This window comes from Globicephala melas, chromosome 2 (assembly GCF_963455315.2).
Source record: "Globicephala melas chromosome 2, mGloMel1.2, whole genome shotgun sequence".
In the NCBI taxonomy this organism is placed as follows: Eukaryota; Metazoa; Chordata; class Mammalia; order Artiodactyla; family Delphinidae; genus Globicephala; species Globicephala melas.
In genome coordinates, this window is record NC_083315.2 from 57,074,910 (window position 1) to 57,090,458 (window position 15,549).

The window sequence follows — 15,549 nt, forward strand, 5'->3', positions numbered from 1 at the left end:
CCCTTACAGCTTCCCCTATGGTCTTGACTCATAGCATTGCTGCCCTCCACTGTCCAGCTCCAGCCCCTCCCCTGCCTGGTCTGAAGATGGTGGAGGCCATGTTGCGGGGGAGAATTGGATGGGGGCAGAGGCTTGTGTTAGATGGATGGCACCCCTGTTTTGCCTCCTCACTGTACAGATACCAGACGCTCTCTAAAGTGGGTTGGATTCTGTGGCAGCCCTATCCTCTGCCTCCCACACTCAAGATCAGGTACATAATCTGTGGATCCTGTGCAAAATGAAAATACAGGACCCCTTGCCCCAAAATGATTAAGAATTTCAAGATGGCAGTAGCAGATCATTGAACCAACCACTGGGCCCTTCCAAGTGCATGGCCCCGTGTGACTACATAGGTCTCACGTCCATAGAGCTGGCTCTGCCCACACCCCTTTCCAGCTGGTGATGGCTCCTCTCCCTTCTACTGTCCTCAGCTGCTTTCTAGGACAGCTCCTCAGGGCCTCAGGGCAGGAGCCCAGCCCCAGACACCTCCAAAGGTCCAGAGCCCTGTTCAGCAGGCACTTAGCACAGATTCCTACAGTCCCTCCGGAAATCTTCACACCTACACTACCTCTGGGCTGCAGGACACATACACCCTTCTCAAATCAGTGCTTATTGATTGAGCCCCACCTGGCTAAGCCTGTGGAAGAGAGGACAAGTTGATAAACGCTCAGTCCCTGCCCTCCAGGAGTTCAGTTTATAGCAGGATTAAAACTGAAAAAAGAGCAGGACCAAACACGGATTCTGTGGGTTCAGAGAAAAATAATCATATTTGATTAGGAAACGAATTTTCAAAAGAGACAGCATAAAGATGGACTTTCATGAGTGGGCAAGATTTTATTAATCCGAGGAGTAAAAGGGCATTCCAGGGAGAGGGTACAGCAGGGGCAAAGGCTTGGAGGTGGGAAGATGCATGGCAGGTTCTAGAATCTTGAGTTATGTAGTTTGCCAAGGCATACTGATGGCCGAACAGTGGAAAGAGACTGGAAGGGAATTTTAGGGTCTGCTGCGGACAGCTCTAAGAGCTGCGGTGAAGTGTCTGTACTCCTGTACTTCCGTAGAGGAGACACTGAGGGGGCTTTAGCTATGGTGTATATTTGGGATCAAAGGGAGAAGAGAGAAGACTTCCTCCACTTGGCCCTCCCAGCCTGCCTGCGGGCACAAAGCCTCACTTTTCTGCAAAACAGGCCGCTCCTACCCAGGGTTCTGGAGCTTATTCAGTCCACCCCTCTCGAACCGCAGTATGTCTGAGCTACCCGTAAGGGTACAGCAGCCTGGGCTCCCTCCCGCCCTACCAACGTGGAGGACCCACAATCTCGCGCGATCCTGGGTTCTGCGCAGCAGCGCCCAGACGGTGCTGGAGTGGTTTGAGGTTTTTTCGCCACTTGCTCCCATGGTCCTGTTTGTGGTGGTGGTGGTGGTGGTTGTGGTGGTGTTATGGGGGATTGGGGGGGTAAGAGGGGTGCGAAATAGGATCCCGGACTGGGAGTGGAGGCGACTGGGAGTGGGGAAAGGCTCTCAGCCCCTGGCGGACCCACTACCCACTTATTTTAACTTTATATTATGTATATTCTCAAACACATGCAAAAGTAGAGGGAATGGTATAATGAGTTTCCCAAGTCCCCACCGCCTAGCTTCAACAATTTGCCCCTCTTGGCCAATCTTGTTTCAGCTAACCCTCTCCCACCACCCACTTTCAAGAAGGATGTGAGTAGCCTGGGGGTGGCAGAGGCGCCCCCCCACACCCAGAGTTGTAGGAGAGCTGGTGCCAAGCCTGCACCACTGGAGACTGGAACGCCAAGGGGCAGAGTGGGGGCACGGTAGGGCTGGGAGCAGGGCTCACGCTGGGTAGGGGCCGCGGGGGGCGGGGGCGGTGCTGGCGGGGCGGTGCTTGGAGCAGCGCGGGGGTTGGGGGCGCTCTCCCGGAGACTCAAGGCGCGTGGGGCTGGGCGCAGAGCCGCAGTCTCCGCCTTGCAGCTTGGACTGTGCCCGCTGCGCCGCAGCTGTCCGTGCCTGCCGCCACCTTCCCGCCGCCGCCACCACTGCCAAGATGCCCAATTTCGCCGGCACCTGGAAGATGCGCAGCAGCGAGAATTTCGACGAGCTGCTCAAGGCTCTGGGTAAGCTGGCGCGGATGGCGTGCCCCGACGGGGAGTAGCAGCCGGCGGTGCCCCCGACCCGCAGAGGGTGGGCTTTAGGGACCAACACCAGGCAAGAGGGAGTCCCCGGTGCGATAGATTGAGGGCGAATTCCAAGGCACACCCCATCTAGAAGTGGCGAGTAGAGCCCGGGATCCGCGCATCCAGAGAGCGTTCGCTGGATGCTTGGCGCTTTCCCCGACGGTTCGGCCTTTATCTCGTGCTAGCTAATCGCGAGGAGAGGTTATTACTGAAGTCCTAGGTGGGTCAGGGACTTTAAAACTGGCGACTCAGTTTGAGACCAGGCCCTACCACGAAATACACTGTGCTGCTCAGGGAAGGCCGCTTACCCTCTCTGAGCCTCAGTTGCTCACCTCGGAAAAAAAAAAAAATCAGGGCGCGGGCAGGGGGAGGAATGAATCAGTTTTAAGGCCCCCATCTATATATAGTCAGAGGGTTTGAGAAGTGCCGGACCAGTCCTGGGACGACTGGTGGGTGGCGAGTCCCCGTGAGTCGCACCCATTCTTCCCGGCGCAGGTGTGAACGCCATGCTGAGGAAAGTGGCCGTGGCGGCTGCGTCCAAGCCGCACGTGGAGATCCGCCAAGACGGGGATCAGTTCTACATCAAGACATCTACCACGGTGCGCACGACTGAGATCAACTTCAAGGTCGGAGAAGGCTTTGAGGAGGAGACAGTGGACGGACGCAAGTGCAGGGTGAGGCCCCAGAGTCTGGGCAGCGTTCCCACGTCCCCGCTCCCTAGTGAACCGCTGCAGCCAGACGAACCCCCGGCTCCTTTTGCAGCCAGTGGCGCCCTTTCCTTGCGGGGCGTGTGCACCGGCTGTTTGAAGAGAGGATCTGTGCACCGCGTTGCCCTGGGCTCAAGAGAAAGGCCTACCCCAACCCCTCCCCAACCTCATCCCTAAGTCGCCTCCCGAGGTGCTAACAGCCGCGCCTAAAGCGCGGGCTCTGGGTTGCACCGCGTTCCTTGCAGGGGTTTCCGCAGCAGCGTTTTGCTGCGATCCTCAGCGCGAGCGCAGGAGGAGGGGAGGAGGAGGAGGTTTCAGGGCCACCAGGTTCCGTGGCCGCGAGGCTGCCACGTTTCCTGCCGCAGGTGGAGCGGCAGCTCTCGAGTCCCGCCCGCCCGGGTCCCTGGGCGCCCTGAGAATGCTCTGGATCCAGTTTCAGCAGTCTCGATGGCCCCGGGACCTCTCCCGCCCGCCCTCAGTTTGGTTTCTTAAAGGAAACGACGGAATCTTTCCAAAAGCAAGGCAGATTCTGCCTGGAAAATGGACTAAGTGCTCTCTCTTAGTCCTCAAGGGCAAGAATTCTGTACTTCTTTGTATATAGGTCCCAGGGTGGATGAACGGGTGGACTGAAGCAAGGGGTTGTAAATTCCTTTTTTAGATGGGCAAAAATTGCATTTGGTTGGTCTCTGGAGTAGAATGGAGGGTTGGCTCCTCATGGCTTTTGAGGACAGATGGAAAAACAATTCGCTGCTGCTACCACTTAGTTTAAAAGTGACAAAATGTCTCCCTCCTCTCCCCAAGGTTTAAAGAAAGAACGAATAACATTCCAGAGAGTGAGAAATTGTTTTTCACCTTTCCTGAGTGGTGCCTGTCTGATCTAGAGTGGGACTCTCTGGGCATGGGGTTTGGGAGGACACAGAGTCACAGACCCCCAGGAGCACGCTGTCCCACAAAGCAATATTTGGCCCCCAGATTAGCACAGCCTGAAAATGATGGCCGGGCTCGGAGCTGGCAGGATTGGAGCCCCAGCCACTGCACCGTTTATAAAAACAAAAGAGCAGGACAGCTTAGAGGGAAGGTCTGGGAGTCTTAAGGTAGAAGCCCTGGCGATAGGCAGGACTCAGTTTGGGGACATCCAATGGTGACTACTGCCAGAGACAGTAATTCCGGTTAAAAAAGAAAAATCAAAGGTTCACGCGACAGCCTGGAGAGTGGGGCTTTATCCTGCCCTGCCTAGTGAATGTGTCCCATGTGTTAGTTAAAAAGCAAGTATGTGCACATTCAGTACAGCCTCGGAACCCAGCTGTTCAGCATTTTGCTTTGTGCAGACGCTGGGGAAAACTGCAGGGAATCCCTCCTTTTGCCTCCTACCTACAACAGAATGAAGACCCTTCAGACTTAAAAATTTTTTTTTCTAGAGACATGTAACCTGGAAAGTGGCTGTGTTTTTATCCTCAGAGTCAGAGACACTCCGGTTTATCAGAGCAGGCTGTGTGCTGCGTCTGATGAGTGCAAACAGAAAGGAAGGCATTATCCCCAAATCCATGCAAGGAACAGAGCTCCTGATCTGCTGACTACAGATGTGGTTACAAATATGGTGGCTTTACCATTCTAAAATTTTGTACTTCTGATATGAGGAGCTTCTTGCCTTGAATAGCCAAATTGCTTGAAGGGATCGTCCATTTTGACATAAATGAATCATTGCGTGCCCTCAGTTTTACTCCTGGAGGTGTAAAATGTGCCTGAGGCTTTGCTGCTTCGGTGAGTGTGTGTGTGTGTACTTGTGTAATACAAGGTGTATTTATACCCCATAAAATCCGCGGTCAGCCCTCTGAATTTAGGCTCGATACAGCACAGCACAGAAGGTTCTGAGCCCTGCTGACAGGGACCATGTGTTGCTTCTCTGCACAGCAATTATTCTCCCATGCTCATTGTTGTCTCTGCTCCCACTGCCAAGAGTGTAATTAACGTCACTAATGGTTTTCCTGCCCGCAGAGTTTAGCCACTTGGGAGAATGAGAACAAGATCCACTGCACACAAACTCTCCTCGAGGGGGACGGCCCCAAAACCTACTGGACCCGCGAGCTGGCCAACGACGAGCTCATCCTGGTGAGCGAGGCCCCTTGACCCTGAAACAAGCCCTCAGTTCTCCAGATGTTGCCTGTGGCGGGCCCCAAGATCATCATCTTCACTCATCCATTCAGGGAGAGACACTCTTTGCCCTGGGTTAAAATGTGAGCGGAAAGCTTGAGATGACAGTTTAGGTCAGAGGAAATCATTGTTAGATGGTTGGCAGGAGAGAGGAGTGGCTCAGAGGGCAGAACAGGGCCTAGAGACAGGCTGCCTTGCCGGCCTCTGTACAAACCCATGCATCCCTGTGGTGACTCGCTGACTTGCTTAAGCCGGCCTCCCCTCCAGCCGGGCTCCGAATGCTTGGGCTCTGGGAGGTCCCAGCGTTCACTCTGCAGAAGGGATTCCCCCCACCGCCCCACCCCCTCCTCATTCCCCATTTTGCTGCCTGGGAAAGATTTCAGAAATTTTAGTATGCCTGCACTGAGAGCCTTAAAGAACATTTTTACCCCCGGACTTATAAACTCCAATGGCCTTCGGGAGCCAGACAAGTATAGTGATGCTAATTTGGGGCAGTCACAGTGTTAACACGATGTGGAGGGTGGGGCCTTTAGAACTGAGGAGGGTGGACTCTACCTTAAAGGTAATCAGATCGAAACATTTTAAACATCCCTGGCCACACAAAATATACCTGGTGAGGCCAAGTTAGAAACCCCTGTAGTTTAATCACACACCTCCTCCCCCTTTATTTAGGTACAGGGGCAAAGAAGACACTCTCCCTTTGTGTTTCAGAACAGACCAAGCTTTCCTTGTAATACCCTTCCCCATCCCCGCAACGCCCCCACTAGAAAAGGGGAACACTGTTGTAGGTAACCAGGAAATGATATCCTTTGTTCTCCATCAGACCTGTTGTTAACATCTCCACTCAAAGACTGCCTGCCTGCCCCACCCTAGCAAGTGTCACCCTGAAATGTCGGAAAAGGAGGTGGCAAGGAATGCTAGGACAGGACTCGCTGTGTGACCTGGGCATGGCCCTTCCCTCCCTGAGCTGTAAAATGAGGGGTTGGGCTAAAGTTTGATCCCTGAGGTCTCTCTCAGCCCTGAAATTACGTGTTTATTCTGCAAGAGGACCCTAAATTGAACTGTCTCTATTACTTTAACGGAGGCTGCTTGATCTCACTCGCTCTCTCCCCTTGTCCTTCCCTGAGATGATTTCACATACTTTCTTTCATGAGAAGGGACTGGCTTCATTTGCAATCTGGTTCATGTTGTTTCAAGGACAGGAATAGTTGATGGGGTTGGGGGAGCAATTTGAGGCTGAGACATGGAAATTTAGGAGGAAAAGGCACATATGGTTCATTGGTCCAGGGATAGAAAATAGGGAGATGATTTTAGAGCTCTTGAGTGTAGCTAAGGGTTAAGTAGGCTCCGTGTGGTCCGTGAGAAAGTGTGATTTTATTAATCTCAGTAGTATCTGAGCAGCCAGCGCATGGGCCCAATTCTGCTAGGAGAGCTCCACCACTTCCAAGTCTCCCACTACAGCTCCACCCGTGCATCCTTCCCTGGCTCAGCAGACGCACATATGAGCCTCAAAGGGCGGATTCATTCTTGGCATTTGGGTTGTAAAATGTGGGCTTTTGTTCCAAGGGTTATTATCATTAATAAATCCAAATGTAGGGAGATGCTGTCTCTGTATAACAAGAGGAAATTTATTCTAGTTCACTTAAATAAGCTCTCCCAGCACCCCCAGCTGTAAATTGCCTTCCTTTGAAAATTGAGTGTAGTCCCTTAAACGACTCGGGCACATTATACGAGAGTTTCTTTCAGGAACCTCTGAGCATAGTTTGCAGGCTGAGAAGGACATTTCAAATGTGATTGGAAATGTAGCGATTTCTTCTTGTTGCGTGAAGCCATTCGTTGGCCTGGGGGAGGTGTCGGTCATTCCAGCACAGGTATAGAGTCCAATCCCCAAATGCTGGCCTTCCACGTGACACTCCATGGCCATAGAGCTGGAAGAGTTTCAGAAAACTGACAAGGTTCTGAGCGGTCTGGACATCTGAGAGGTGAATTTCCATGGGAACCCCCACTTCACCCTGCCCCAGCACCCAGCATCATCTGCATTCCTCGCTAATAAGGAAAGGGAAGAGGACAGGGAAGGTGTCCAGAGCACGTACAGCTGTGCCGGTGTGATCAGAAGTTCCCTACTTAGAAAAGAGGCTGGTGATGGGCATTTGCTTCCTTCATAATCACTAATGACTCGTATTTCCCTGAAACACACATGTTTGAATAACATCCCGACTCATGTTCCCTGAGAGCATCTCATGGTCAACTGAGGGACCCGGGGAAAATCCAAGTATATTCAAGCTCTGAGTTCAGGGCTCTTAACCTCAGGCCCCTTTGACAATCTGAAAGATAGGGACCCTCCCACAGAAAAATGTACGTCTGCAAACAAACATATCTACGTCAGTCTACAGAGTGGGGAAATTCTGTTTGGTTTTTTTTTTTAATTTTGTGGGTTTTTTAACATACATATTGCTTTCTCTGTTCCAATTGCCTGTGAGAGACCTAGGAGAGCAGGCCTATAAATAATTGCTAGTTTTTGGAAGAGTTGAGACAGCTTACTTACAGTGATATCATTTCAGAGGCCAGGAGAAAGCCTTGCTCCTCCATTCGTGGAATGATTTGTGTCCTCCCCACAGCAAACAAACAAACAGTCACAGAATAGTAGCTGGAAAGAGCTGTGGGATCTTGTTCAATTGCACCCCTCCCCTCAACTCCCTCCCCCCTCCATCCCCAAACTGTCCAAGAGACCAGAGCAGTGCCCCAGCTCACCCAGCTGTGAGTTGCAGAGCTGGGTCTGGATGCCAATGACACTGTGCTTTTGCAGTTGAGACCATGTTTCTAGCTTGCAGGTAACCTGAGTATTACTTATACAACATCTCACGCGTCTCCCAGGCTTGACAGTTGCTTCCTGGAAGGTACTTCTACACCCTCCCTGAAGCTATCCCACCTGGCTGGTCAGTGCTGAACCCAAGGGCTCCAGCTGCCCAAGCCCCTTGCTCTCTTGAAGTCACTTGAAAAGAGACAGAACCACTTCAGAAATGTCCAATATGGCATACTCCCCGCCACCCACTTCAGTTTAATTTAAAAAACCAAAGCCAGGAAACTTGCATTTTTTATGTCAGCATTCCCAGGTTCCAGAAGTAGTGGAAAATTGCATACAACATAATTCTATACCCCTGTTGCCTCTCTGCCAATACAGAGTGTAAGGGAGGAAAAAAAAAAAGAAAAAAGAAAGAAAGAAAGAAAAAAAACCCTTAGGGCTGAACATGAGTGCACCGCACAGGAAATTGAATGTCTGTTACAGAGTTTTTAACAGGGCAGTAAGTGGCCTTATTAGCGATCTGCTTTAAACATTTTTGCACAGACATCTGCACTGATTGGTTTTCCTTCTCTGCAGACGTTCGGCGCCGATGATGTGGTCTGCACGAGGATTTATGTTCGGGAGTGAAGGCGGCTGGCTTGCTCCTGCTTTGGGGGTGGATTCATGTTCCCCCGAGGAATGTCATAGTTCTGAGCTGCCAGTGGACCTCCTCTTCCCCAGTATCAACATTAGGTGATCCTGTTTTCCCCACGATAATGCTGTAGTGTTTCCCCCCAAGGCTTCATGCCTCTGTGTCCCTGGTGCTCCATAGTTTGGCATCTCTATGGTTTCATCAGCTATTAAACTGGTTGTACACACCTCAAGGCTTTCTCCTTCTTTGGACTGACTCTTCAGTTTCCACACAAGGTCATGGTGTACCTGTTGACCCCAACACTGCATTGGTCTGTGTAGTGATTTCTGCTTCTGCCTGCTGCCCAGGTGCAGTGCTTGGAGCATACGGCAGGGGTTGTGAGCTGGGCTTCCTCTGACAGGATTCACACTGCAGATCCAGGTGTGTCTGGATCTCACAGTGTTGTTTTTTAATTGAATTAGCTGATATATTGGTGGTTCCCAGCAGGAAAGGGAGGGCATATTCAGAAGGGTTAACTGAGGAGAGCTCAGAATGAAGGGACTATTTGCACAGCCATTTACATGGACGGGATGAAGAGAACCAACAAAGGATGGTGAGACACTCAGAGACAAGCAGCAGGGAACCGGTACTCCCCTAGACAGAGGGATAGAGGGGTCACCAGACCACAAGAGCTATAGCCTGGGAAAGAGACCACCACCGTGTAGGAGCTGTGGCAGTACACAGAGGAATGTGATCACTGCCAAAACAATGGCCCCAGTATGTGGGTAGATGGAGGTTCAGAGGGTCGGGGGAGAGTCTCTGGCTTGCAATAAGGGCGTTAAATATCCTGACCTCCCAATTCTCAATCTCTGATCTATCTATTCTAACCACTGGCCAAACCCATCTGGAATCTAGAGGGCAAGAGAGTGGGGAGGCGGAGGGAGGGCGAGGGTGCTGCCCACAAGAGTCACCCTCCCAGGACATAGCCAGGAGAAGAATGGATCCCGACATGCAAAAGGACAATAATCCACAGTCGCCAACTTTAACATTTGAAAATTAGATTTTACATGAAAATCTGGACTTCTCTTTCCTTAGGAGAAAAATTGGGAAAATCTGGCATCTCTCATGGGGCCACAGGTGGCTTGGCAGCATCCCCCTTTTTAAGTGGAACTTACACCCTCTGCCTCCCCATGGGCCCCACCATGGCCCCTGCCCTCCTTTACGTTGACTGCCCGGCTTCTTGGGCGTTTCTCCTTGCCATCCTAGGCACAAGGGTTCTTGGCAAAGCCAGGCCAGAGTTGGCTGATCAACAGTGTTTGGGCATGGATGAAGCCAGAAGACAGGGACCCTTAAAGAGCTCACACCTAAGCTGATGGAGCCGACACCTAAGGCCCAGGTGCCACCACCTGAGTGTAAATGAGGACACCTTTACCTGACTTCTCACACCTCTGCAGCCCAGAACCCTACTTTGCTCATGGGGGACCTCAGCCTCCTCTCAAAGACTCTATTGCTTACATCTAAGAGGAGTTGTCTGATGACTTCTTGGAGGAAAGGGGCTGGAGGAGGACCCCTAAGGAAGGGGAGGACCTGGGCTGCTACGCAGCACCACTGGTTCACTTAGACTCAGAACATAGTCCGTAGCCTGTTTCTCTTGAATCCCGTTCCTTCTTCATTTTCCAGAGGAAAAGGCACAGTGTTTCTCATTCCCTCTTGGAACACTGCTCATGGGACCTTCACATTCCATGGAACCCAGTATGGGAATCGCTGCTATAAACTTCAACCTTAAAATATTTGTGTGTACACACATTGCATATGATGTATAATATACACATACATGTAGGATGAACACCTACACAAAATATCACTGTCATCAGAATAGTCTCACTAGAATGCTGCTCTAAACATGTCACTCCCCTACTCAGTAATCCCCATGGTCGGAAACAGAAAGGTCAAACTCTGGCCTGGACTTCAAGCCCTCCAGGACTTGGCCTCACCAGGTAAAACAGAAAGAATGAGGGCTTTGGTGTCTGTCAGACCTGGCTCCAACTCCTGGCCACACCTTTAGTTTACAAGTGCTAGAAACCCAACCCCAACCAGCCCCAACAAAGAAGAAGGTACGCTGCTACAACGGCTGAACCTTGAAAATATTGTGCTAAGTGTAAGAAGCCAGTCACAAAGGACCACATAGTGTATGATTCCATTTATATGAAATGTCCAGAACAGATAAATCCATAGAGACAGAAAGTAGATTGGTGGTTGCCTAAGGCTGGGGGTGTTGGGGGAAAAAGGGAGTAAAGAGTTTCTTTGGGGGGTGAAGAAAATGTTCTAAAATTGATGTGGTAATAGTTGCACAACTGTACAAATACACTAAAAACCACATTTTAAATAGATGAATTGTGTGTAATGTGAATTATATCTTAATAAAGCTTTTTTTTTTTTTTTTAAGGAATGTGCTGACCTCCCTGGTTGTGAGGAATGCCAGGGAAGCTCTCAGGACTCAAGCAAAAGCTGCAGGAGCTGGGCCTTAGGGCCTAGAATCTGAGGCAGAGCCCCTTCCATACCTCTCCCTCCATCTCTTACTCCATTTTGATTTCCTTACAGAACTGGTTCAGGTCACATGACCACCCCTGGACCAATCACAACTGAGGGGAATAGGGTACAGTGATTGGCCAGGCCTGAGTCATATGACCTCTCCTGGGCTAGTGGGCAAAACTGTTAGAAAAGGGAGAAGAGGGCAAAATGAACTGGTAGGCAGGAACTGTGATTAAGCTATCCTCCATACTGACTAGCAAACCTTGGGTAAATTATTCAACCACTTTGAGCCTTGGCCCCTTGCTATTGTAAAATGAGGACAATAAAACCCACTTGGCCTGGTTGGTGTGGAGATGAAAGGAGTTAAGGTTTGTAAAGTACCAAGAGCTTTATAGAGTCCTACATAATCCTTGCCATCTAGCCACATGGGTCCAGACCCTGATCCCACTCCTCTGAGTGGATCTTTTTTATTTTGAAGGCCAGCACCCACCTCCTTTAGGGCATCTTCTCTCCCTGTCTCTTGCCCCCACATTAGGCTCACAATTACAGACTGCTTTGTGCAGGCAGGGCTTCTATTGTGGTCCTGTGTTGTCATTCCACATCTCCTTGGTTTCTGACATTTTCCGCCAACCAGCCTGTGTGGTCCCGGAGTCCAGGAATGGTTGCTTAAACATCCCTGCTTCCCCCCGCCGCCCCCCCCCCCCCCACCGCCGACTCTACCCCAGCCCTCCACAGGGCTTGGCAAATGGAGATTACTCTGTAAACATGTGCTGATTATCTGACTGATGGAGGCCCAACATTTTTTTTACAAGATCCAAGCCTTCCTGAATGGATGTCCACAAGGAAAGGCAGACGTAGGGAGTAAACAGCAGTGCTCAACTCAAACACCATCCAACACCAACAGCAAGAGTTGTCTCTACCCTCAGGTAGATGGTATGATACACATACCATATTATATCTCAGAGGCAGGGGGGCAGAGATTACGAGACCCATTTAAAAGAAAAGGGTGAATAGTGCAGGAAACCCTGCTCAGGAGCAGGAAAACTTGGAAGAAGCAAACTTACTGATTGCCTGTCCCAACAGCTGTCCCAAACCCCTCTCTCCCTTGCCCACCTCCCACAGTATAGACTGAGAAAGTCAATGCTTATTCTCCCAGCTTGCATTGAGTTGAGTATGTGACCCAGTTCTGGCCAATGAAACATAAATGGAAGTCTTCTAGGGGGCTTCTGAGAAAGACTTTTTCTTCCTGATAAAAGAGGAGAGACTGAGGAGGTAACTTCTCTTTACTGCCTCTAATATGGTGTGAAATTGTGATGCCTGGAGCTGGTGTAACCATTTTACAACCACGAGGAAAAGAGATGCCAGCTCAGAGTCACTGAGATAATACAGCCCCTAATTTGGATGTACTGCTATGTGATTAAAAAAAAAAAAAAAGCCCCTGTTTGCTCAAGCCCGTTATTCAGTGGCTTCCATACTTGCAAGTAAAAGCATTGCTAACTGATACATGGAAAGAAGGACAGGGGTCTGTCTGACTTGCAGATTTCTAGGAAGCCTTGTCTTGATGATGACCACCAGTGCTGTGGAACTGGACAATGTGTCATCTTGCTCAAAGGAATAAATAATGTCAAAATATTCTATGGGGGCTTCCCTGGTGGCACAGTGGTTAAGAATCCGCCTGCCAATGCAAGGGACACAGGTTTGAGCCTTGGTTCAGGAAGATCCCACATGCCACAGAGCAACTAAGCCCGTGCGCCACAACCCCTGAGCCTGCACTCTAGAGCCCGCGAGCCACAACTACTGAGCCCGCGTGCTACAACTACTGAAGCCCGAGCGCCTAGAGCCCGTGCTCTGCAACAAGAGAAGCCACCACAATGAGAAGCCCGCGCACCGTGACGAATAGTGGCCCCCGCTCACCGCAACTAGAGAAAGCCCACGCAGCAGCGAAGACCCAACGCAGCCAAAATATAAATAAATTTTTAAAAATTCTATGGAAATTAAGACCCCATGCATATTATAACATCTTTCTCAAGTCCCTTTTACTTCAGTCCCTTCTCCTCCTCATGACAGCCAACATTTCCACAAGTAAACAGCGGATGTTATCCAAGAAAATGTAGGGCAGCCAACCTACAGATGCAACCTTCGCGCCACCAACCTAACACCTCCCACCACTTTCACAGACATCTGTCCTCTAAGAATACACTCCAGGGCTCTCCCCTTCTTTACTGTAACTGCCCATTTGTGTCAGGAAAGTCCTTGGATCTTGTCAAAAACATCCCTTGCCTCTATATCTGTCCTCCCCAATGTCCAGCAAACACTCTGCACTAAGATAAAAGAAATGCAGTATGTCACTGGGTGAAAAATTAATCTTCACAAAGTTCCACGAGGGTCAGATAAATGTAGGTCAGAGTAGAGTTGAAATCTTCTCTGACTGAAAACCCTTAAATTGGATGGACAGTTGTGCTTATCCCAACCCATCAGAGCCCCATCACTTGTAAGCATACTCAACCGTGAAGAGATGGAACTCAGAGAGGGGAAATGATTTGCCCAGGGTCATCACTTTAGGTGCTCATCAAGATCAGGGAGACTTCCTTCTCTGGATTGAGGTTTGTTTTGTTTGGGGTTTTTTTTAACTCTTTATTATAGAGAATTTCAAGGAAATTTAAAAATAATTCCTAATATCATCAAATATCCTGTGAGTGTTCAAATCTTCCTGACTGTCTCATAACTTTTTTTTTCCTATTTGTTCAAATCAGGATTGAAATACCCATACTTTGTGACTGGTTGATACATCTCTTAAGTCTCTTTGACTCTATAAGTTCCCCACTACATCATTTTATTTTTTTATAGTATATTTGTTGGAGGAACAGGTTGTTTGTCTTGTAAAGTTTCCCGTAGTCTGAATTTTGATGATTACATTTCCAGGGTGTTGTTTAACATGTTTTCTGTCTCCTTGCAAATTGGTAGATCTAAAAGCTCATTCACATTCAGGTTTGATTTTCTTGGCCAGAATACTGCAGCGGTGGTGGGTCTGCTGTACTTCCCTTAGAGGACTCGTGGTGTCTGTTTGCCTCTCTTTCTGTGATCTTAGCAGCCATTGGTGACCATTGCCTAGATCCATGGTTTCACTAGAGGTTGAAACATGGGCCTATTCTAAATTTATCTCTCTTTCTTCACTTATGAGCTGGAATATTTCCATTAAAAGATAATTTCTCTCATCTACTATGTGGTTATCATGAGGTATAGTTTATATAGGAAAAGCAGAATGAATTATTCTTTCCATGTATTTACTAGTTTTCAAACTAATGAATTGGTCCTCCTGGCATCCTTTAAAGATGACAATTGTATTTTTGTTTTTGTTTTTTTTTTCTTTTTGAAAGTCACTATGAATTTGTGGATCGAAACATATTTGATGTGTTTTAATTCATTGCAGTTGCTATCCTTATAGATGCTAAAAGTGTCCTGTCTTTGGCCCGTGGGAGCCTCTTCAATTTCCCTCTTGAGTCTTTCGGTAGGATCCTAGTCATCTTTGATAAATTCCTTGCCATTTGGTATGACAAGATGCTCCAGGCTCATTTTGTACATTTCCTGCTCCAGACCTGGAATCAGCCTTTTCTCCAAGGAGTCCAGTCCTTATAGGAGGCAATGATATTTATAAGCCACGATCTAGGAGCCAGGAGAGGGGTCCACTTCTGATTCTAAGATAGAACCCAGAGTTCTATCTGGCCCAAGAAGCAGGTATCAGACAAAAGAGTTACTCTGTAGTCCTGTGTTCCCTTTATCTTTTGCCCAAGACAATGATAAACAACATTCAGATGTTGCCAACACTGCGGTCAGTTTTCTGAGAATGACATCTCTTCTTTCTTACTCACAAATCTGAGCAGTTTCTGACCAACCCCTTTGTGGTAGAGGCAGTAGACTTGGAAACATTTGTCTGCAACTCAGCACCAAGCTCTGAGAGCATCTGCTTTAAAGAGGACATGACTTTATGGGCAGTTGTCACTTACAATCAAACTTCTCTTACCCCATGGGAGGCAGGCTTAATGTTCTTTCCTTTAGTAGGAAAATTAAGCATAATTTCTGGGCAAAGAGCAAATTCTCACAAGGGTTCTGCAAACATTATATGTCATACTTGTTACAATAGGGTAATTTATCTTTCTCAGAAAGTTAGCTACAGGACTTGGAGAAATTAACTTAATAAGAACATAGATCACAGTCACAATTTTATAATTCCATTTGTTTCCTTGAGAGGAAGGCTCATCAGTTATGGTGAATGATGGGGAAGGGTTTGGGTCCCTAAAGTGGAATTTGATCAGGGTCTCCAAGAATAGTCATACTCAGGGGAAGTGGGATTTGGGACTTCTAGCATTAAAAACGTTGGCTTCAGAAACAATGTGCAGGAAAAAAATATTGAATCATGAACTCTTACAAAGAACATAATGAAAACTGAAAGCTGCAAGAAAGTTTGGGGGAAAATCCAGTTCTCAGAAATACACAAGATGAAATTAACGCTGAGGTTTTTTTCTCTTCCTA

The 15,549-nt window shown here is 48.7% G+C and overlaps 1 protein-coding gene across 2 annotated transcripts; it reads left to right on the top strand.

Moving 5' to 3' along the window:
- The first annotated feature begins 1,972 nt into the window (after window positions 1-1,972).
- CRABP1 (cellular retinoic acid binding protein 1) lies at window positions 1,973-11,309 on the top strand. 2 transcript variants are annotated; one of them, XM_070045050.1, is made up of 4 exons: window positions 1,973-2,156; window positions 2,712-2,890; window positions 4,919-5,032; window positions 10,934-11,309. In XM_070045050.1, exons 1-4 carry the CDS (start codon window positions 2,087-2,089, stop codon window positions 11,027-11,029), a joined length of 459 nt encoding a protein of 152 aa, XP_069901151.1. In that variant the 5' UTR covers window positions 1,973-2,086; the 3' UTR covers window positions 11,030-11,309. The 2 variants fall into 2 exon arrangements, with proteins under 2 accessions (XP_069901151.1, XP_030731151.1); XM_030875291.3 differs by lacking the exon at window positions 10,934-11,309 and adding an exon at window positions 8,454-8,729 and having other exon boundaries at window positions 1,981-2,156.
- Window positions 11,310-15,549: the final 4,240 nt, after the last annotated feature.